Source organism: Rhineura floridana, chromosome 7 (genome assembly GCF_030035675.1).
Source record: "Rhineura floridana isolate rRhiFlo1 chromosome 7, rRhiFlo1.hap2, whole genome shotgun sequence".
NCBI classification, from domain to species: domain Eukaryota; kingdom Metazoa; phylum Chordata; class Lepidosauria; order Squamata; family Rhineuridae; genus Rhineura; species Rhineura floridana.
Window position 1 is genome coordinate 82,624,675 of NC_084486.1, and position 21,996 is coordinate 82,646,670.

A 21,996-nucleotide genomic window follows, 5' to 3' on the forward strand; every position below is an offset into this window, starting at 1 on the left:
AAAACCAGCACTTTGAATCTAGCCCGGAAACAAATAGGGAGCCAGTGCAGACAAGCCAGAACAGGTGTTATATGAGCGGACCTTCTGGTCCGCGTCAACAGTCTGGCCGCTGCATTCTGGACTAGCTGTAGTTTCCGAATTATCTTCAAGGGCAGCCCAACATAGAGCGCATTGCAGTAGTCCAATCTAGAAGTTACCAGAGCATGAACAACAGAGGTGAGGTCATCACCGTCCAGATAGGGACGTAGCTGGGCTACCAAACGAAGATGGTAGAAAGCATTCCGTGCCACCGATGTAATGCACAGGAGTGCACTTTTTGTACTCCCTGAGAAGTTGCCAAGGAGGCACGAGTTCTCATAGCTGATGCAAGCTTTTGCAGAAAGCACCCTGTCCCATTTTTGTCAGTCCTAGTTAAAATTGCTTCCAAGCAACTAGATATGTAACCTTGTTGTAACTGACTTTAGCTCTGGGTGGCCAAGTGATCTAATAAAAATTGTTAACTAGTAATTTTAAGGACTTACAATTAAATTAACTTTTCAGCATGAATATCTCTTACCGCCTCCCCCCCAGTACTCCTGTCTGTGTTAACATTCTGCGTTTGGTCATAGTTTCTTGCCTTGTTTTTTAATTTCTTTACCATGCTCTCCAGCATATGCTTCTAGTGTGTGGTACGCATGTTGTGCTTATGAAGCCAATACATGTTCTGGATTATATATGGATATTAATCAATGAGGGGAAAACAGGAACCACGCAATACTTTGGGATTCACGTATGGCCACAGTGTGAGGGAAGCATAAATAACACATACAGCTCATCCAACAAACACAAATAAGAAAAGGGAGTGTGGCTGGAGAAAACAATGCAAAATATCAGAAATGTAAGTCCATTAGCTATGTAAAACTTTTGTGCAAAAGTGACCTAAACAGTCATTATTGTGGGGTGGAGACAGGGGAGAATCTTCTGCAGGAACAGGTTGCACACTTGGCTACTTCCATTGTAATTATTACTATGAATCACTTCCCATGAGGCATCCTGAAGCAACTTACAACGTATTAATATATACAGAAAACACATATATAACAACGGATACATATGAAAACAATTTTTAAAACAGTATAAATATGAAAACAGCTTACAGCAACAGCACCTACATAAAATCAATTCAAATCCAAGACCTATACCAACTGTGAAAAATATTTTAGAAGGCTTGTTGAAAGAGGAATGTCTTTAACAGGCACCAAAAAGGCAATAGAGAAGGTGCGTGTCTGATATGTAGTGGGAGTTCCAAAGGGTAAGTGTCACCACACTAAAGACCTAATTCTGCAGAGGTGCAGAATGAACCTCTTGATAGGATGGTATCTGCAGGATGCCCCCTTCTGCAGAATGCAGTGTTTGGTTGGGTAGACAGGATGAGGTGATCTTCTAGGTATCTAACCTCACCTACAGGCTAGATGTGCTTTACTTCAGTCAAGTCAGGTTAGTACAGAGAAAGCTCAAGGAGACCATAATAGGGGAACTTCTTGTTTCCTTACCATCCAGCTGCTGAATAGCAAATGGTTTTGACATTTTGTGGGTGATCACAATGTAAAAGCCAGAGAAACCATTTGTCAGTTTCACCTTCCTAGCAGGTCCTGTAGAAGCATAGAAACTTAAACTACTGGAGGACAAAACAGACCAGGAAGTGTTTGTTAAAGGAATCTGGAGTTTGTCAAGCAAGCAAGAAATGCCACAGTTTTCATGAAGGGAAAGCAGGAAAGGTTTGTAAAGAACATGCTGGAGTTTGCTCAACCGTGGCTTTTAATTAAAAAAGACATAAGATTAACTTTTTTTAAAAAATAAAACAGTAATTCTTCCTTACTACCACGACACGAAGAAACAGAAACGAGATGTTAATCCTTGAGTACATAGAGGGATGGGGTGGAGAGACAGCTGTTTTCTAAGCAGCCTTGCATTACTTTTTTTTTATCACAAGTCACCACACCTTACTTTTCCCTGAAACATTTTTGGGCGCTGTATGCTTTGATTTCCTGTTCTATTCCAACAAATATTGCCCATATCTCTTTCCAGGTTGTCTTCGACTGGCTTTTTAGTTGTCCTTTTTTACTCATGAGAATCCTTAGATTCTTGCATAAAGGTAAATAGTAAATGAGTCATAAAAATGGATCAGACTAAACAAAACAAAAGTTTTCTTCTGGCCAAGCTGTCCTGGTGGTAATCATGTGAGATATGACCTGACAACAAGTAGCAGAAACAGAGCTCTGGTTGAAGTACAGTCATATTACAAGGGATATAGTATCTTCCTGTCAGCAAGTAGGTTGAATTCCTTGCCATCCAGGAGGGACCTCACTTCTCTTCTGAAATGACTGAGTGGCAAAGCTGGAGAATATGGAGTAGCTGCCACAGAGAAATACTGTCACATCATATCGTAAGCTGTTGGCACACAAACAACTCACAATGTGATGATACCAACTACTGGGGAGAATTTAAAGTAGTCTCTAAATGCATTGATCCTGAGACCCAAAACAAATAGTGTTGGGGGACACAGGTCTCTCTCTCTACTTGTCACCTGCAAAAGAACACCATTTAAATAGGGTACATGCTAACCCTTCACCTTGTTCTTTAACAAAGTAAGCCAGAAACAAATTCCATGGCAAAAGACACCTTCTGCAGAAAAATGAATTTAATCACTTTTGTTTTATAAATTATTCATGTGCGTTAACATAGTTAAGAGATATAGAAAGTCAGAAAAAACAAATTTTGCTCATAATCCTTACTTTTCTAGTGGGTGAGCTTGGATATTGTGATGTGAAATTAACCAATCAGTTAGTTTCTGTTTAAATATCTGTGATTCCCTCAGGGCTTTCCTATATAATGCTGTTGCTACTTACCCCCCTAAAATGTTCTCAAGGACTCATTCTGTACTACAACTGCAGCAGAATTGTATAATTGGTGTTGCTAGTCAAATCTCAAACAAGATGGCCCTGTGTGGAGAAGGCTATAAGACGTGAATGGGACCTAAATAACTTGAAAGGTTTACGGCTAACTTTTGAATTACTTAATCCAACGCATGCATATTTATGCAGAAGTAAGTCCCTCCTATTCCTAGCAAGTTTATTCAGGCTTGCGGCCTAAATCTGAGAAATATGCGTGGAATCTTTCTCACAAAGTGTTGACATGAGAGAGTAAGTTACTTCCTGTCTTGCCCCAGTTAAGAAAAAGATCATTGGGATGATGGGTGAACAAGTTTAATAAATGAGACTGAAGGCATGAATAGTCAAGCTCAGCACATTTCCAGTGTAATCTTAATTCTCTACATTGCATAAATAAATGCAAATCCAAGTCTGGATGATAACACCATTCAGCCTGCTGGCATAATTTGATAGACGTGAATGCAATCCTTTGACCAATATTATCAGTGGTTACATTTTTCAATTATTTGATTCAAAGTATGAAGACATTAGTGGTGTGGAACTGTTGTTGAAGTTACTATTAGCTGGCTAAAGCTGTGAGCAAGCACTTTTGTGATGTTGCAAGGGGAAGTACAAAATAGAGGATTTTTTAAAAAAAAATTAGAAACTGGAACTTTTTTCTCCTTTTTTCTTAGGTATATTTTTTTACAACAGACATCCAATAAGGCAGGTAGACATTCTTGGAACTGTGGTTCTAACCAAAGAACGAGATGCCTTTCATACTTACGGAGGTAAGACGTTCTTGTTCCTGCTAGTTCTTTCATTTCTCTTTTCTTCCCTGTTATTGCCCAATAGTGTCTTGAAATAGGTTTCCACTTCTCTCAGAATGAATGTCTGGGTCATTGAAGAGTCAGCCATTTTTTCAAAAGACCACCTGAATCATTGTGATGGCACTTGTAAGGCTGCATGCTTCTTACTCCCTTTGCTCCAGCAATCAGGCTGACTTGCCCAAGGCAGAGAGTGAGCTGCTGGGTGCATGATTGGCTGTTCCTGGGGACAAATGCTCATGTAGTTCTTGGGGCTTCTGCCTTATATGGTGAAGAGAGGGGCTGTGCTTTCCTATCTGTCCTCAGTCATACCTCTCTTTTCCTTCATGTTACCTTTTATGAAGACAGAGCATAATCACACCAGTGATCCTAGTGAACGTCGCAAAAGGACTGTTCTTTCCTGTTCTCCTTGCTCTCCTGCTTGCCCTTGAGTCCATTGATCTTTCTCTACACATTTAAACTGTTCTTAATTTAAACCTTGGGCTTCTTGCCAGGCTGCCTCTCCTTGTCCTTCCCTCAGCCACAGTCTGGCTGACTTGGCCAAAATAAGTTGTAACTTCCATTTACATTTTCCAATTCAAAGGCAAGGCTCTGCCAGCTGAGGATCTAACTGGCAAGTATTGCATCAGCAGGATCATGCGCTTGAGCCTAGTGAGCCATGATGCACTCCTGTTTAAGGAGAGAAACTGCAAAAAGGAGGACATGTGGATTGCTCTCCTGTTTCTGTACAGAAAACTTTATTTATATTAATGTTTTGCAGAGGAGGCTGCTTGTTGCAAGCCTTGAATGATGCACAGCTGTTTCCAGCACAAACTCACCTAGGAAAGACTAGTGCTCCATCAGGCCAAGGGGTTAGTAACTGATTTGGGGACTTAAAGGAAAATGGCAAGAATATAGGCCAATAATGCCACAAGCCTCCTAAAAGTGGTAGAGGGGCTTGGATAGAAATTATGGATGCCCAGTTCCTTGTGAATATCTGGTTTGAGATGATATCAAAAGTTGACAACTCACTGTGAGGGCTCCTAAGGATTTCTGTGCCTTCATTCATCCTCCCATTGTGATCTCTGTTCAGCTAATATGTTGTCTTGTCCCTGTTCATCAGTTTATGTATCAAACAGAAATTGTTCTCATTCTTCTTGTATCAGTTTTGGGAGACATAGGTGTTGGATGCTTCAGGAAAGAACCCCTATATAGCAATTGTGTTTCTGTAGATAATAGCGCTGAATGGGGTGGGACTGGGGAGGGTGCTGCTAAAAACTAAAAATCAGTCTCTTAATAAATTAGGATAGATTAGAGCTGTTAGGAATCTAACATTAATAATGAAAATAATAATTTGATCTTGGAATGGGGAAGGTGTCCTGCCAGTCTCCACAATGCCAGTTCATAAAAGAGTCATTTTCCTTTACTCTCCACACTCCCATAACCCAGCTTAACTTCAGATAGTCTCTTTGTCTTCAGTCTTCCCCCACCTCTTCATTATCTAGGCTCTTGCATTACTCCCAGAAACAAAGCTATAAGAGGAAGAATTTCAGAGAATGAGGTATTCTGTGTTTCTTACATTGGATGTGTAGAGTTGGTCAGATACATTCAGTCTGCTGCAGCAAGACATTTATTCAGGTAATGCAGGGGAGGGGAGGTAGAATTGTGAGAGCTTTGAGAGATACTTTGCCTCTTGAATACAAATAAAAAAGTCATTGCTGAGCAAAAATGTTTGTGACTTGTGTTCTATAAACCATTTTTTCTAGTGGATGATGGCACAGGAGTTATAAGCTGCACCTGCTGGAAAAATCCTTTGGCAGAACAGAAATCTTTTTCAGGTAATCATTCAGATCTGTAGCTGCTTGCCTTTTAATTTACAGAATAATTACTAGTATAAATCAGGGTTGTTTTCAACTGCTTATGCCAGTTTCCTGTTTTGTTTTTTTTACATTGTTGTACTGTGACTGTATACCCTGGACCAGTTTGATATTTCCAGCAAGCAAGTAGAGGCTCATAGCAGCAAGAAGAGGCCTATAGCAAGATATTATAGCCTTAAGTTAATCAATAGGGATTCAATATGTGTTAGCTAGCCTGGAGGTTTGTATTCCCCATTTCAGGCCCCTGCATTCATAAGCACCTGAAAGCCTAAGATGGTCAAGGGCATGATGACCTGCTCAGTATGATGCTGGGAATGTACCTTGTTAGTAAGAGAGGCATCAAAGGGGCCCCATTTGGCATATATTCAAGGATAAGATGTTTCATAGTCAGCTTAGATTCTCAAAGGAGGGCAATAAATTAAGGGACGGCTAATGAGCAGTGGCTTGTTAGCCAGGTGGAATGAGTCAAAGTACGGTCAATGATGGGAGTTGCTCGTTAAAAGAGATATATAGCCAACATATAGCTTGCCAAAGAGTGCCAGGGAGTTTTCCTATAGTTTTTAGCAATTAATTGGCTTTTGAAGATCAGTGCTATGCTGTAATGTTTGATGTATGAAAAATATCATTTCTGTATGTAACCATGCCAATATTGTATGTAATCATGTTTGTATGTCACGTGCTAGCTTCAATATTATAAAAATGTTGCGTGTGCCCAATGGGGTATTCAGTCTGACACGAGCTACTGCAGAGCTGTGTGGCTGTTCCACTTTTATTGGGCTACTTGGCTGTATGCTGTAAGTTACTCAATAAATTTTAACTCTTTGTAAGCAAACCTCTTGTCTGCATCTCATCTCTGGTAACCCAAAACAACCTGGAGGTACACAGTGACGACTGATAAAAGAGATCCCTTCAGTTACAATGGATGGTTCTTATTCCTACCTGGCTGATGTTTCTGATTCAAGACACCTGCCTGAGAAGCCTCCTTATTGTAGCTCTTAGTGTCCTTGGTGAAAGCGATTTGTATGTGCATTTTGCAAATGGGTCTCTTTTCTTTCTTTTTTTTTTACAATAATTTTTATTTAAATTTTCATAAAACAGACAAAACAAAATCAAAAAACACAATAAAAATAAAAATAAAAATAAAAAATTTGACTTCCGATTTGTCACAGATCAGCTATAAATATATAATATATATCAAACCTGTCCCTTAATACATACAAAATCACTTTTCTCCATAGTCTATCTTAATTAATCGTCAAATCCCATTATCATCATTTCATTTTTATCTTTCAACAAAAAGTCTAAGAGAGGCTTCCATTCCTTAAGAAATGTATCTGTCGATTTTTCTCTAAGTAAACATGTCAATTTATCCATCTCTACTAAGTCCATTAATTTCAATAGCCATTCTTCCGTTGTTGGTGTTGATTCCATTTTCCACTTTTGTGCATATAATAATCTTGCTGCCGTAATCATATATAATATTATTCACAAATGGGTCTCTTTTCCAGTTAGAACTAAACGAGCTGAGACCCAGCAGGCTGTCTTGAATGCAACAGGCACGGTTATCTTTTTTGCATATCTTTCCATATGTGTGGATATTTTTGTTTTGTCTTACGCATCTTGTATCCTATTCTGAACACTAGTTATAACAGATTTTAAAATGTGACTGTATTATCTGAATTCTTGTTCGTATTTAGAAAGTTATGCATATCTTCACAGATTACAAATAGTTGGCTCTAGGAGGGCAAGTGGATGTGAGCATGTTTGGGCCAAGTGTTTGATTGCAAACCTCCCACAAAAAACCATACACCTTTTTCCCATGTTTCAGTGCAGGTGATTTTTCTTGTTACCACAAATGCCTACTACATAGCATGGCCAGATTTCTGTCCCCTCTTCTTCTCCCCCCCCCCCGTCAATAGGCCACAAAATAGGCCACAAAAACATTTTCAAAAATGTACTAGCACTTAATCATATAGAGACTTTGTCTTGGGAATCCACTGTTCTGAACTCAGTTGCTGCGCTTTGCTTGTTTCATTCTTGGGACACAATCATTACTACTGCCTGCTGTTGTCCCGGCGACTTTCAATGTGCAGAGAATAAGGGCAGATTTTAAGGACATGTTAACAAGGCTTTGCATTTTTTCCCCCATCCATTGATTCTCTGAAAGTAGCTGGGAAAAGCACTTTGAGGTAATATACTGTTGAGGGCAGATTGTCAACACTAAATCCAAACAATATATAAAAAACCTAAAACTTGAAGGTCTGCTCAAAAGCAAACTCTTGAGGCACCTTAAAGACTAGTAAACATATTGTGGCATAATTAATACTCTTCTAAAGTGCTACAAAACTCTTGTTTATGCTGCAACAGATTAACATGGCTGTGTCTCTGGAAAAAGCTGCTCAGTTACACCAGGAAAAACTGATACTATTTAATGTAGAAGTCACCTCTTTTACAATTGGCTTAGCTCTAAAATGGCAGAGGAATTCAAGTCCACAAAAGGGACACAGAATATTTAGTAGCCTGCTTTTTCTGGCAATTCGTTCACGGCAGGCAACTTTTCCAGATGGCTGCCGTTAACGTTTATGCTGCTGAGGATCAAAAATTGAACTTTAAATAGTGAGCCAATAAGCATGAAGTTTTGTCATAGGGTATTTGTACCTAGGCAGGCTCCAAAAGGCAGCTTTTGTTTTACTTCTAATAATATTAAGGTTCCTTTTTCTTAAGAGTGAGGTTTGCTGGGAAGTTTTGTTTTTTATTTTGTGCTTGGAAGTTTCTTTTTGTTGTTGTTGTTCAAGTCTGAACTTCAAAAGAGTAGCATTATTAATCTGTTGTAAGGTGAGCAAGGGTCCAGTGACACTTTAAAAAGTACTAAGTGTATTGTGGCATGAGCAAAGTTATATTCATCAGTTGTATTAAATGGGCAAGAACAGTGTTGTTATTACATATACATAGGTTCATAGTTGGGAAGGAGATGCATTTTTACAACTGGTAAGATTTAAAGGAACATTTCCTGAAAACAGACATTTCCTGCGTTCATCAGTCAGCTGAACAAGATAGGTTTGAATATACTGCTAGCTGTATTGAACGTTTCATATTCATATGACACATATGTATGTGGTGCAAAGACTCCTGTTTGGAACATGCCATCACAGCAAACTAACCACACACACTTTTGTCCTTTTAAGAGAGGGGTTAATGTTTCAGGAAGCAACTCAGTCTAAAAGACTGCTTTTTGAGTGGCGCTAGGACACCACCAAGTGGGTTGTCATCTGCCAATAGCTTGAAGATGAAGAAAAATGTCAGCGCTCCAGGCTGCTTTCTACATATATTTGAATAAAAATGATACATATTAATAAAGACTTGATCTGCTGGGCCACATCCATAGTCAAGGGCAGCATTCCCCAGCCTGGTACCCTCCAGATGTTGATGGACTGCAACTCTCCTTAGCCCCAGTCAAAGTGGGATGGTGGAGGTTGTAATCTAACAACATCTGGAGGACGTCTGGGGTGGTATTTATTTGGTTATTTAACAAAATTTATATACCGCTTGAATGTAAAGACCTCTAAGAGGTTTACAAAAAACATTAAAATTATCAATAAAACAATTGAAAAGCAAGTGATTAAAGCATATTTAAAACAATCAAAACAGCTGCTAACTAAAAAGATTAAAACCGAACATTTATGTGTCTGGAAAGGCTTGTCTAAACAGAAAAATTTTAAGCAGGCACTGAAAGGCATACAGTGGAAGTACCTGCCTGATGTCAATAGGCAGGGAGTTCCACAGCGTAGGTGCTGCCACACTAAAAGAACAATTTCTTACAAGTGTGGAATGAGTATTTTGTGGCACCTGTAACAGTGCCTGTTCTGCAGAACAAAGTCCTAGTCCTGTTCAGAGTAGACCTATTGAAATTAATAGACATGACTAACTTAGATTCATTAATTTCAGTAGGTCTACTCTGAGTAGGACTTAGTTGAATACAACTTGTGGTCAAGCAGAACTTCAATATATTTCATTTCTCCTCATCTGTCCTATTGCTGTGTCTTCTTTAATTGTGCTGTTTAATGTTATATCTACACATCTACTTTTTTAGAGCATGGCAATTTGTAAGGGTGGGGAAAGACAGTGTAATATTCCTTAGAAACAGAGGAAGCTGCCTTATGCTGAGTCAGACTGTCGGTCCATCTAGCTCACTATGGTCAACACTGACTGGCAGCAGCTGTCTAGGAGTCCAGACTAGGTGCATTCCCAGCCCTACTTGGAGATGCTGGAGATTGAACTTGGGACCTTCTGCATGCAAAGCAGATGCTCTACCACTGAGCTGTGGCCCTTCCTTGTGAAGTTACCTTTTAATATGGTATTTTGTGCAGTATCTGTCATGATATTTGAGAAAATCCATTTATCTTTTGTATTCCAAATGTAGTTCATGTTTATTTCTCCACAGAATTTGAATCTCATCCACGTACCTCAAGTGACCTACATCTAGTTGAACAAATAAGAAAGCTACAAGTAGCAATTTGCCAAAAAACGAGGCTGGAAATTGGTGATATAATCAGAGTCCGTGGTTGTATTCGGATCTACAGACAGCAGCGAGAAATCAAGGCCTCCATGTATTGTGAGTAGTTACTCATTCAGTAGTATGCATTTTTATCCTGACCTTTAAAGCTCCCATAATTGTAACCTGAACAACTGGCTGTGCCAAGCCTTTTTTTTTTCCCCTGCCCTATCTGGGTCACTTTGTGTCTCTGATTCATGCTCTGTGTTGCATGTTCCTGTGTGTGACCATGTACAACAGTTGGATGTATGTTTGGTTTTTTATACCAGCAGCTTGCACAGTTCAGTGGAAAAGGCAACAGGGCTCCCTAGCTTTCTAGATGCCTCGTTTGAGAGACTCAAATGCAAAAAGTAGCATGGCCTCTCGTTGTCCTTGTACTATGGACCTACTAAATTCCAAAAAGGGTATACAGTAGGCCTGGTATTCTGGAATTGTGAATAATCTGGGATTTTGTAAATAAACTGAAATTAGACAGCTGCTGTTTTTCAGGGGGATGACAGATACTTTCTTAATCTAGCAGGCATTTTAGGGTAGCGTTCAGGTTTCTGTTTGGTTTTATGATGAATGTTGATGGTTTTAATCTCTGTTTAGTTTATTTTTATCTACACTGCTTAGAAATGCTAATGATTAAGCAGTGTATAAATGCCTAAAATAACATCTACTCTATACATCAAATAAAACAACAAATGTCCTGAAAGGTGGGATATACATAATTGTAAGAAATAAATGAAAGGCAACTAGCAGCTCAAGTTTGAATGTGTTTGTACTTTTTTTCTTTTTCATTTCTTTTCAGATAAAGTTGATGACCCTATGTGTGAAGTTCAGATTTCAAGAATGCTAGAACTCCCCCGTCTGTACAGAGATATTTACGATAAGCCATTCCAGTTCCAAGAAGAGGCACAGAGGTCAGTGCAGATGATTCAGGAAGATAGGTTTTACACCAAGGGTAGGATATGAAATGGAGTTGCTGGCATCAGATGAAGGAGGAGTAGATGCTGGTGATGTCTAGAACGGATAGAGCCATAGAATGGGACAGCCAGATTCAGTCACCAAGCACATATTAGGACAGTCTTGAACTTTCTGTCAGACGAGAAGCCTTATTAAAAACCTTGACTATCAAGAAGATGTATTTTGTTTTATTTATTTATTTAATAAAATGTATATACCACTTGAAAATAACAACCTCTAAGCAGTTTACAGAGAATATTAATTATCAATAAAACAAAAAACAAGTAATTAAAACATATTTAAAACAGCTACTAACTTAAAAAAAAACAGATCAACATCTATGTGTCTACTAGGCTTGCCTAAACAAAAATGTTTTAAGCAGGTGCTGAAAGGAATACAGTGAAGGCACCTGCCTGATGTCGGTTGGCATGTAGCCCTGTGGGACACTACAAAAATATTGTCCTATCAAAAACAGTACTCATATACACTAACAAAAATTATAACACTGTAAAAAGTTTCTTTTTGCAGGAGTTCAGAGCACTGGGAAATAGACTTGTATGGTAACCTGGCTCCCATTTCATAGCACTTGAGATACTTGCAGTAATGTTACGCTTTGGCTTTCCACCTCGAGATCACAAACACAAGCAGAGAAATTGGTATTCTTTCCTCATCCTGTGCATTTGGGCTGCGTTCATCCCAACTACCGAGTCATCCCCCAAATCCAGTTCTGGTAAACCCAATTTTCCACAACAAAAAAATAAACACACCATAATGAGCTACACAGCCAATTGAAACCTTAGAACCTTATGTGTGGAGAAGTGGCCATGTGTAGTCTAACCATACCAGTAAGTCTAGTGTTATGTCACTGCAACACTCTGAAACAAGGGAGATGTAGCACAGGAGGATCTGGTGCAAACACCACTCCAAACATTTGCACAGTGATCATGCATGCATGCCATCCAGATCCGAAAGCTTTCTGTGGATCTCAGATGTCAGTTGTGTTTCTGATTTCTATGAAATGTATCTTAAACCAACACATAGGTTTGGTCCATTGTAGACTTGGCCTTATAGTGGCTGTATGTTCAGCACTGCTGAAAATCTAGTTAAGTACGTAGACTGCAATCAAAAACATGTCTACTCTGAAGCATTGGGTTCAATAGGATTTACTCCCAGGTAAGTGTGTATTGGATTGCAGCCATAGTTAACTAAATTTAACTATCTAGTTTTAGATAGTATTTTATTTTGGTCAATATATTTCAATATATTCCCCATTTTTAATTTGATCTATTTACTGCTGATTCCAGCCAAGGTGCAGCAGGTACATTGGACTCCATCACTGTGCTGAGCAAAAGTATAAGAGACTTCCTATTGAAGAACAAGATTCAGAGCTTTTATCAACAGGAGCTGGAAACAGTTGAGCCTTTAGTATCTATGATCAAGGAGGATGGATCAGGGACCACTGCTGAGCAAGTAAGTAAAAGTGATTTTGTAGGGAGTTGGATTCATTGAGGGGGTACAGGGGCATAGTCATCCAGGGTCTTGGGAGGGTCTTAGACCCTATACTTTTTTGGTAGCAAGGTCTCAGCAGGGTCCCTATATCTTCAGCGTCTTATGAGACAATTAGCATGATATGGGAATGTGTTAGCCGCTGAGAAAAGTCTTCTAACGTACTTCCTTGTCCTTTCCTGCTGATTGGAGCCAATCAGAGTGAAAGGAGGTGAGTCAGCCATTGAGAAGACTCTTCTCAGTAGCTAATACCCCTAGGGATGTCTTTTGTTGTGGGAGAAGGCATTAACAAGGATCTAATTCTCAACCCAGCAGCAAAAGGGGGGAGGCATGGCTGTGACTGTCATGAAGGCACCCTGCACTTCTGAATTTGCCACTATACAACTGGGGCGGGGGTATCCTAGATCACTCAAGAATATTTAGTGATAATGTTGAACAAAATACTAGACTGTGTGTAATAGCTGCTAGTTTAAGAAAACAAAACCTCCTCCAATTAATGGCAAGCTACCCCGCATATGCTGAAGGGTAATGAAAGGCCAGGGAAGGAACTGGCAATACCACCCCATATACGGTCTGCCTAGTAAACATCGCAAGACGTCACCCTAAGAGTTGAAAACAACTCACACTATAAGTGCGGGGACATCTTTACCTTTTTTAACCTAGAATCCTGCAAACAATGCCCATATGCCCTCAGCTTTTTGAGTCTAATCCTGAGGACTAGAAACTTGACTTCTAAATGGGTAGTGAAAACTTCAGTTTTCAGGAAATGGGATGAAATGCCAGATTTCACACACAGCTTAAAAGTGTATGCTGTGAATTCTGAAGGGAGCAAACTTGTTAAAGCTATAAAACAAGCAGAATTAAATTGTTGGGCACTTCTAAAAAAATATTGGATAAGAAGCATTGATTCTGTAAAGATGACAGTTGTACCTAAAATATTATTTCTTTTTCTAAATATAGCAGTACACGTGCCTCCATATTTACTTGAGAAATGGCAGAAAATATTGGCAAATTTTATCTGGGAAGGGGGAAAAATAAATGGTTGCTGAAAAAAGTATTTTTATATCTACAAAAAAAGGTAGATTAGCATTTTCATGTATTGAAAAAAATACTGTGAAGCTACAATTCTTTCCCACCTGAGAGTTTGGTTTCAACCAGTTAGATCAATTAATTTAGAAGAATTTAATATTTCAGCTGGTATTAAAAACACCTTTATAATATTGCAGTAATTTTTATGAAGGGATAATAAAAACAAATCCATACATTAAAATTTTATTTAATGTTTGGAACACATTCAAAAGAAAACTGGGTCTTGGACTATCTCTGCTTACTACTATGACCTATAATAAAGAAATCAAGACAAAACTTTCTTAGGCAATATATATTTATATAAAACTCACAATTTAATTTAAATAGGGAAATTATTTGTGAATTGAATGTTTAAATCCTACACTGAAATATTGAAGGAAATGCAACCAGCTTGCTGTATATTTTTTTTCAACACCTGCAATTAAGAAATACAGCCAACAGCTTAGTTACAAAATATTGGTCCTATCTTGAGACAAAACTGAATTTGAAACACTGATGACTACACATCAGACACAAAGCAATGAGCAAGCTATATGATATCCTTATGAATCTTGATTGATCACCTAGCAGCTATCAAATCAAATGGGAGCGCTTAGAAATGGCTATGGAGGCGTGTCCCACAACAAACTATCTGTGTAATCTACCAATTAATTTATTAAAAAAATGAGTTTCTTCATTATGTGTTGGTCCAACAAAATACAAGATAGCTTGAACGATATACTTTCTTAGGAACTCTACAAAGATAAGTTAGAATTATAATAAGTCTTAAGTACTAGCTGTTACTTATTATACATATTTTTCTGTAGTGGTTGCTGTTGCTATATGTAAAACGTATTACACAGTATAATATGACATTCTTATGTATGCAGATGTATAAATACAGATATATCTATATGTGCATGCATTTGTTTATATACTGTTTCTGATTATAATAAATGTAAGAAACAGCAAAATAAAAAACTACAAAGCAAACTAAATGATGCAACTTAACAGTAGCTTTCAGCCTCAAACTCTAACTTACGGTACTGCTTTCATGTAAGGAGTTATAATGGAGCGTGGGAGGTCAGTTGAAGATAATGGATCAGTTCAGTGACAGGACGAGATGGTTCTGAACTTAATCAAGAGCAAGACAAATGAGGGCCACCAAATTAAAAAGGTTGGACCTTCTGTAGGAAATTATACAGAGTATGTGAACATCTGCTCTACATTATATGTTCTTCTTGTTAGACATTTCAGCCTGTTCAGAGCAAAAGCTTGGGGTGGGGTTTTAGGAGATTCCAAGTCCCAAACTCTAACTGGAATCAGAGTTGTACATAAAGCAAGTGCTTGTTTGAAATTTGGACTGTTTTTTCAATAGCATAACATTTCTGTCTGTCTCTGTGCTTCTGGTTAAATAGGAATTTGTTTATAAAAGATTCATAGCATGCAGAGAGAAGGCTCAGCAGCCAGATATGCACCTGGTGCAAATTTGCATAACTTCAGTGCATATGAAGTCATGTATAGCTACACCAGTTGAGAATCTGTGTTGAACATACAGAGTTATTTAAAATCCTTTCTGTAGTGTTACAAATAAAGCTGAATGTCTGCATATAAATCTGTGTCTCTTTAACTTCAGACTTGCCTTTCCTTTATCTAAAGGGGGGGGAGGAAGAGTTCTTTTGGCAAGCGTCATGTTTGTGCCTAGCTATGTTTTTGCTTAAGTATGTGTTTTACATTCTCAGCACTGTAGGAGGATATTTTAATCCTTCCAAAACTGTACACTGAATTAAAGTAACAAACCCGCCTCCCATTCATACTGGATTCTACGAACTCCCTCCTGGTGGTTGCTTCCTGGCAACCATTTGTTTTCATAAAAGAAATGCTTGTCACTGAATTTTAATAAAGCAAATAGGCCTGGATTTGAACAAGAACCCTGCTGGTCTGTGGCACAGGACTGTAATGGAAAAAGTACTAAACAGCAGAGAAGGAATTGTCTTCTCAAACCAGCTGCAATTCTGGTAAAAGTTGAAGGCTCCCCAAAGATATTCAGCTCAGTGGGTTAAGGGTTACTATGGTCACTCAAGGCAATAGGGTTGCTACAACCACATGCCGTCCCCTTTGACTTCCCCTGCCCTGTAGATGGAGTAATTATAATAGCTAGTGCAATCTTTCATTATTGTCTTGGAGTAGCTGGGCTGAAATCGCACCTCACTTATACATTTACTGTGTGACTAAAGTAAGATTCCTCAGCCCATTGGTAAAATTGTGAATAATATTTACTAATAGGCAAAAAACCTTGCGGTTTGAGAATGTACCTATAGCCCACAGATATTTTTATCAAACTTTAAAAAGCAGGGAAATTGGTCAGCTATAGTGAATGCACCAGGGGAGCAGGAGACCGGACCTCCTCTCTGAGATATTGTACTGCCTTACAAATTTGTCAAAATGCAAATGCCATTTGGGTTGGTCTTTCACAGTCCAATCCACTTGCTGTGTAATTTGGAAGAATTTGGTAACATGCCTCTGAGCACATGGGGGGGGTATTTTCAATTTAACATTGTGGAATTTGAAAAATCCACGCTGGCTATAGTATACAGCCACTCTTGTGGCTGTATAATCCTCCCACATTCTTTGAACATCCCCAATACATTCATGTTTCTTTTTTACTTGGCTTCTGTTTTTCCTTTTTTCCCAAGCACACCAGGCAAAACCACATTTCCTCTGGTAGAGAGTTGATTCCATATGTCAAGGTGTTGGATAGTTTCACATACCATAAAGCTGTCTCTCAAACCAGCCCATCACATAATATATAAAAGCAATACCTGCTGCCTCATTTTTTAAAAATTATGTTGATCTTGCATATCATATAATGATTTCTGTGGCCATCTTCCTCTCAGATGATTTTCTGATTTGAGGGCCTTTCCCAAACAGTCAGTTGTATAGAAGAGGTGGGGAACATGTGGGCAGTATTCAACCAAATAATTGCACAATGAGACCTACCCTCCTCTCCTCCCCCCATGCATGTCCCGTGCCATTCCTAAATCTGTTATGGAGGGTTGGGGAAAAGCTCAGAACAGATTTAGGGGGCATTCAGGGAGAGGGGAGGGGAAGAATGTCCCATTGCTCAAGGAGAATTCCTTGCACTAACAGAATGTTGGCCTTAGTGCTACGTTAAATACGATCCTGTGGCTCTATAGATGTTGCTGGACTGCAACTCCCATCATCTGTAACCATTGGCCATACTGGCTAGGGGAGTTGGAGTCCAATAATCTGCAGAGGGTTATGGGTTTCCCATCCACCGCGCCTTGGAGGAATATAGTTATTTTCTTCCTTTCTACATTATTCGGGCATCTTCCTCCTTTGGCATTTCTGTTAGAGGATTGTTGATTTTAACAGCAACTATATGGTGTCACATTTTTGTATTTGGAGAAAATGTGAATATTCTCAACCCTTGTCAATCCCTAATAGTACATCCATTGCTGCTGCCATATGGAATGTATGATTTGTCATTGGCACTTAGGAGTGTGTGCGTGCATATGCGCGCGTGTTTGACATTAGCGGTGATCAACAGAATTCCTTCCTCTTTGTCTCCACCCCCTCCAAAATCCATACTGTTTTGTAATTTTAGTCTTTGTTTTAAAGACAGAAATGTCTTTGCACAGTCTGGGATGCTGCACACTTAGATGCTTGGGAAAAGTATAGCTCCATCTTAAAGACTCTTTTTCACTTCTTTCATTTACTGGAGTGTGTTTCTTTTTTTTTTCTAGTTGTGTCATTTCCTGAACAGAAATGCATAACCATTTTTTTACCATATACCGTGTTCAATTTCCTGAGATGAGCAACAGAGACATTCTGCAGAATGTTCCGTAATTCCATTCAACTAGTTATCAAATTGCTAGCTGCAGTAAATCCTCTAACTACATCATTTGTAATTTGAACCCTTTTTCACTCTTCTGTCATCCACACCCTATTCTGTTATTTCAAAGACAATACTGACACACTTTGAGCATGAAGTCTTTTAAGCGTTTAGGTCAATTCTCTGGTGCTCAGATATTTGCACAATCATGACACTTTTTATTTTTCCATTTTGTCAATGGAACCCTGAAGTAGCCCAGGCCTTAAGATGGGGATACTCTCAAACAAAAATCATTTTAAGCTGCAATTCTGTATGCACTTATCTGGAATAAATCCCATTGAATACTAAGAACTTATGTCCAAGTAAACATGCATAGGATTGCACTGTTTGCTAAATTAACCTCCTTTTCCCCCTGTGTTTGTCAAGAGAAGATGCCTTTTAAGAAAGGAACAGAAAAATGTAAGAGGACAGGGTAACGTTTAGAAAAAGGAAAAACCATTGAATGAACTAGGTCATTTTATTCCGAAGAAAAGATGACTGAAGGGAAGGTCTGGCTTGATAGCAATCTTCAGATGTTAAAAAAAGGAATTATTCTCTACTGCCACAGATGAGGAAGTGAGTTTAAATCACAGGAAAGCAGGTTTTACAATATATGTTAAGGGAAACTTCCTTACTCAGTGAGAAGTTGGGCATTGTACCAAGTTGCTTAGGGAAGCTGCAGAATCCTGTTCACTGAAATAACATGAAAAACTTGTCCACAGGTAGAGGACTGAACTGGTAGGTCCCTTACAGCAGGTGCTCTCCAGATGTTGCTGGACTACAACTCCCATCATCTATCACCAATTACTATAGTGGCAGGGTCTGATGAGAGTTATAGTCCAACAACATCTGGAGGACATCACATTGGCTAACCCTGCCTTACAGCCTGATTGCTCAGGATTTTTCCTGCTCATCAACATTAAATCTGAAGATTAGCAATGCACATCTGAGCTTTTAGGTTTGCACTGTGGCACTTAGCTGTACCAAATGCGAACTGATGTAGTGATGTCAATATAAATAGTACTGAAGAGAGATGGGTCTCCAAAGATCCTGGGCCAGTCTAAGGAAGGGAAAGAGCAGTGGTAAGGGAGTAGAGCTTTGGAGAATCTCAGAGGAGAAGGAATGAATGAGGACTGTTGGTAATAAAGGTTATTTGAAGAAAGCTGAAGCCTGATTTAATGATGGGACCCAGTGGTGCTTAAGTGTCCCTTATGTTTCTTGGCCTTATGAACACATTTATGGTTAGGAATTTCAGTCATCCCTGATTTAAGCCATGGCCCGCAAAGGATGTGAAGAGCAAAAGATAGGACCTGTGAGCAATCTATGCTGAGAAAAACTTGGGAGCAGCAGCAGATGCTTCTGTAAAAAGGTAGGAGATGGCAAATGTTCACATGCCGTCCCTGTGCCTGTAAAGCAAAATACAGTATGAGAGTAATGACGTTCCACCATGGTTAGACCTGCCCCAGCTAGAGAAGGAGGAGAGGAAAACTACTGCAAAATCTTGATATTTCCAGCAAGTAGTTTAAGCAAGCTGTTTTTAGGTTAGCCCAAAGTATCTGCTTTAAAATGTAACCCTATTGTACTCTGCACGAAATCCAAGAAGAAGAAACTCCCAATGCATTGGTTACTCCATAGTCATAGATACACTACCTTTATTTGGAAATTTCCTTTATATATGACCTCCGATCTGAATTTTCTCCACCATCCTATGTTCTGTGCATATTTGTTTCCTGCTGCTTTCCCCCCACCCCATTCCCCTGGTCAAATCTCTTTGCAGACCACCACATATAACCACAATTGTCTTCTATGGCCAGACTGATCAAGAATGCTGGGTTTAATCCAGGGGTATATTGGTTGAAATTCACTCAGCCATGATGCGAACACAGTGACACTGAACTTCTTTCTCATTCAGCTTATCGTATCTCATAGGGTGATTGTGAAGATAGAAGTGTGGGTGTATAAGCTGTTGTGAGCTCCTTGGTTATATAATAATGTAAGCAAACAAAGGAGGGTACTCAACCAATGGCACATGGTATGTACTCGAGTGCAGACACCCCCTTCCCCAAATCTGAGACAGATCCTCTGTACCAAACAAACTGATGGATTAGCCCATCAGTAGGAAAACTTCATCTGTAATCATCCGAATCATAGTTCTGTGGGCTGAGGTGCAAGCATGCACAAGAGGACCAATACTGCCTGTAAGGCAAGGGGTAAAGTTAATAAAACATAAGTTTTCTCAAGAAGCGCCTTGGTTTTACTTTCAAGCTGACACCCACTTCTTGTGCTTTTTCTGTCAGTCTTAAGAAGTCTGCCATTAGCAGTTCTCTTTCAGGAGTTATCCAAGCTGAGCCTGATGTCAGCTCACACAGATAATGTTCTTAATTATCATCAGACAAGATTGATGCAGTAGATGAAAGCAAGTAACTAGCTCTCTCTTCCTGTCCCTCCTTTTGCAGATCCTTTCGTTCATTTCTCTTTTCATATTAAAAATGGATCGGTGTCTCATGAGGTAATTACTTTGGCAGCACCATCTTTCTGTTGTTGGGAGTAAGGTTTGTTTCAGTTGTTTTAATCTCAGCAGCAAGACTTCTGCTGCTGTTTGAAGGAAAGGGCTTCTGAGTGCTTTATGAAGACCCAAATAACCTAAAAACACATCTGACTTGCATGTTCCTTTGTGCCTTCTTTTGTCTTTTTTTCCCATTCAGACGGATTCCAAAGTGGGCCCCTCCTCCAAACTGATTAGGAACTCCTTCACAGATGCAATAAAGGTGTTGGAAAAAAAGGGTGTTCTTTTCCAGAAATCAAAGAATCCCAAGGATATGTATTATGTAAGTCTAAGGCCTAGTTTTATATATACTGTGGACCACAGGTAAAACCCTTGCATGTCCCATCACATTTAAATAAGCTTACATGCGGAGCATATCAGTAGCATGCTAACTCTGCATACAAATGAAGACAAATCTTAACAAATCCTATACAATGTTTTGATAGCTTTTTTTAAGTAATGTTTTTGAAGACGTTTTGTGTTAATGTGTTTTAAAGTTTGTTTTTATGATGTTTTGATTCCATAAAAGAAGCCACAGACCTGAGCTTACAAGATCTGAACAGGGTGGTTCACGACAGATACTGTTGGAGGTCGCTGATTCATAGGGTCGCCATAAGTCGTAGTTGACTGGAAGGCACATAACAACAAACAAAAAAAGTTTTAGTGCTTTTGTTTGCCTCCCTGGGCTCCTGCTGGGAGAAAGGGTGGGATATAAATATAATAATAATAATAATAATAATACAAATGGACAGTAGAGGTTGGTCCATTAGGGCAAGTGGGGCAATCCTCAGCCAGGCTCACCTGTCTGCTTTCTTATCTGACAACTAATCTTGGAATGCCACTATCACCTTCCTTCCCCTTAGTATCAGGGTTGCCTTTGTAGAACTCAGCACAGATAAGGATAAGGACAAAACTAGAAATTGCTGGCTCTGCCTATCATTGGCTCTGGCTGTGCCTACTGTTGACCTATCTGCATTCTTCCCTACCAGTCCCAGTGGGCATCAGCCACCATTGCAAATGGGCTAGCACACATGGTAGGTGTATTTATGATAGATGCATCTGGAATGATTTTGTACAACGTTTATGAACATAAGAAGAATCTTGCTGGATAAGGCTAAAGGTCCATCTGGTCCAGCATCCTGTTCTTACAGTGAGCAGCCAGATGCTTCTGGGAAGACCACAAGCAGGACTTGAGTGCAACAACGCTCTCCCCACTTGTGATTCCCAGCACCTGGCATTCAGTTTAGACACAGACTTTACCCATGTCATATATTAAGATGGGCTTGACTGGAATCTTGTTGCATATTGAAGAAAATAGCCTGAAATGTTCCTTTCCAATATTAAGAAAATGCAGTGGTCTGTAATTGTAAACCTGACTCTCGTTGTTTCATATACCATAAATGTACATTGCTTTGGTTTTAAGAATTTCTCCTGTGCCCTCTAGGTAACTGAACAGGATAAAGAACTGCACAGGATGACCCTTGAAGCCATCAGTGCTGATTGCAAGAGGCCAAAATGTAAGTTTGGGCAGTTCCCTAATCGCAGACACAGGCTTATACAAATAGGGAATGATTTTGTTTGAGAATGAATAAAGATAACAAAATATTATTCTTACTACTATCGTTTATTTATATACCAAATTTGGGCTCAAAGGTGGACAGCATATTGCAGCAAAATATACAGTGCAATACCATCTATAAGACATCAAAATCTCAACATAGGCAAGGAAGGCAAGTAGAGAGCCTTCCCAAGCTAAAGAATTAGAGTGCTCCCCCTGCACATACGGGGGCTAGATACCTGAACAAAAAGGGCTAAAAAGATTACCCCAACTAGAAGAATTAAGGGTCTCTCATCATAACCACTGCCCAACCCCATTCTAGCTATTTGGAA

At 39.2% G+C, this 21,996-nt stretch overlaps 1 protein-coding gene across 6 annotated transcripts in view; it reads left to right on the plus strand.

The window, feature by feature from the left end:
- STN1 (STN1 subunit of CST complex) overlaps positions 1–21,996 on the plus strand; it is a 33,571-nt gene that overhangs the window by 10,229 nt on the left and 1,346 nt on the right. For all 6 annotated transcript variants that reach the window (XR_009764025.1, XM_061636086.1, XM_061636084.1 and 3 more), the window contains exons 3-9: positions 3,605–3,700; positions 5,482–5,553; positions 10,034–10,204; positions 10,938–11,049; positions 12,397–12,562; positions 20,267–20,389; positions 21,551–21,623. Coding sequence is in view for 5 of the 6 variants with exons in the window: in XM_061636086.1 (XP_061492070.1) it covers positions 3,605–3,700; positions 5,482–5,553; positions 10,034–10,204; positions 10,938–11,049; positions 12,397–12,562; positions 20,267–20,389; positions 21,551–21,623 (813 nt within the window). In the remaining variant the exon portion in view is untranslated. The remainder of the gene's footprint in view (positions 1–3,604; positions 3,701–5,481; positions 5,554–10,033; positions 10,205–10,937; positions 11,050–12,396; positions 12,563–20,266; positions 20,390–21,550; positions 21,624–21,996) is intronic.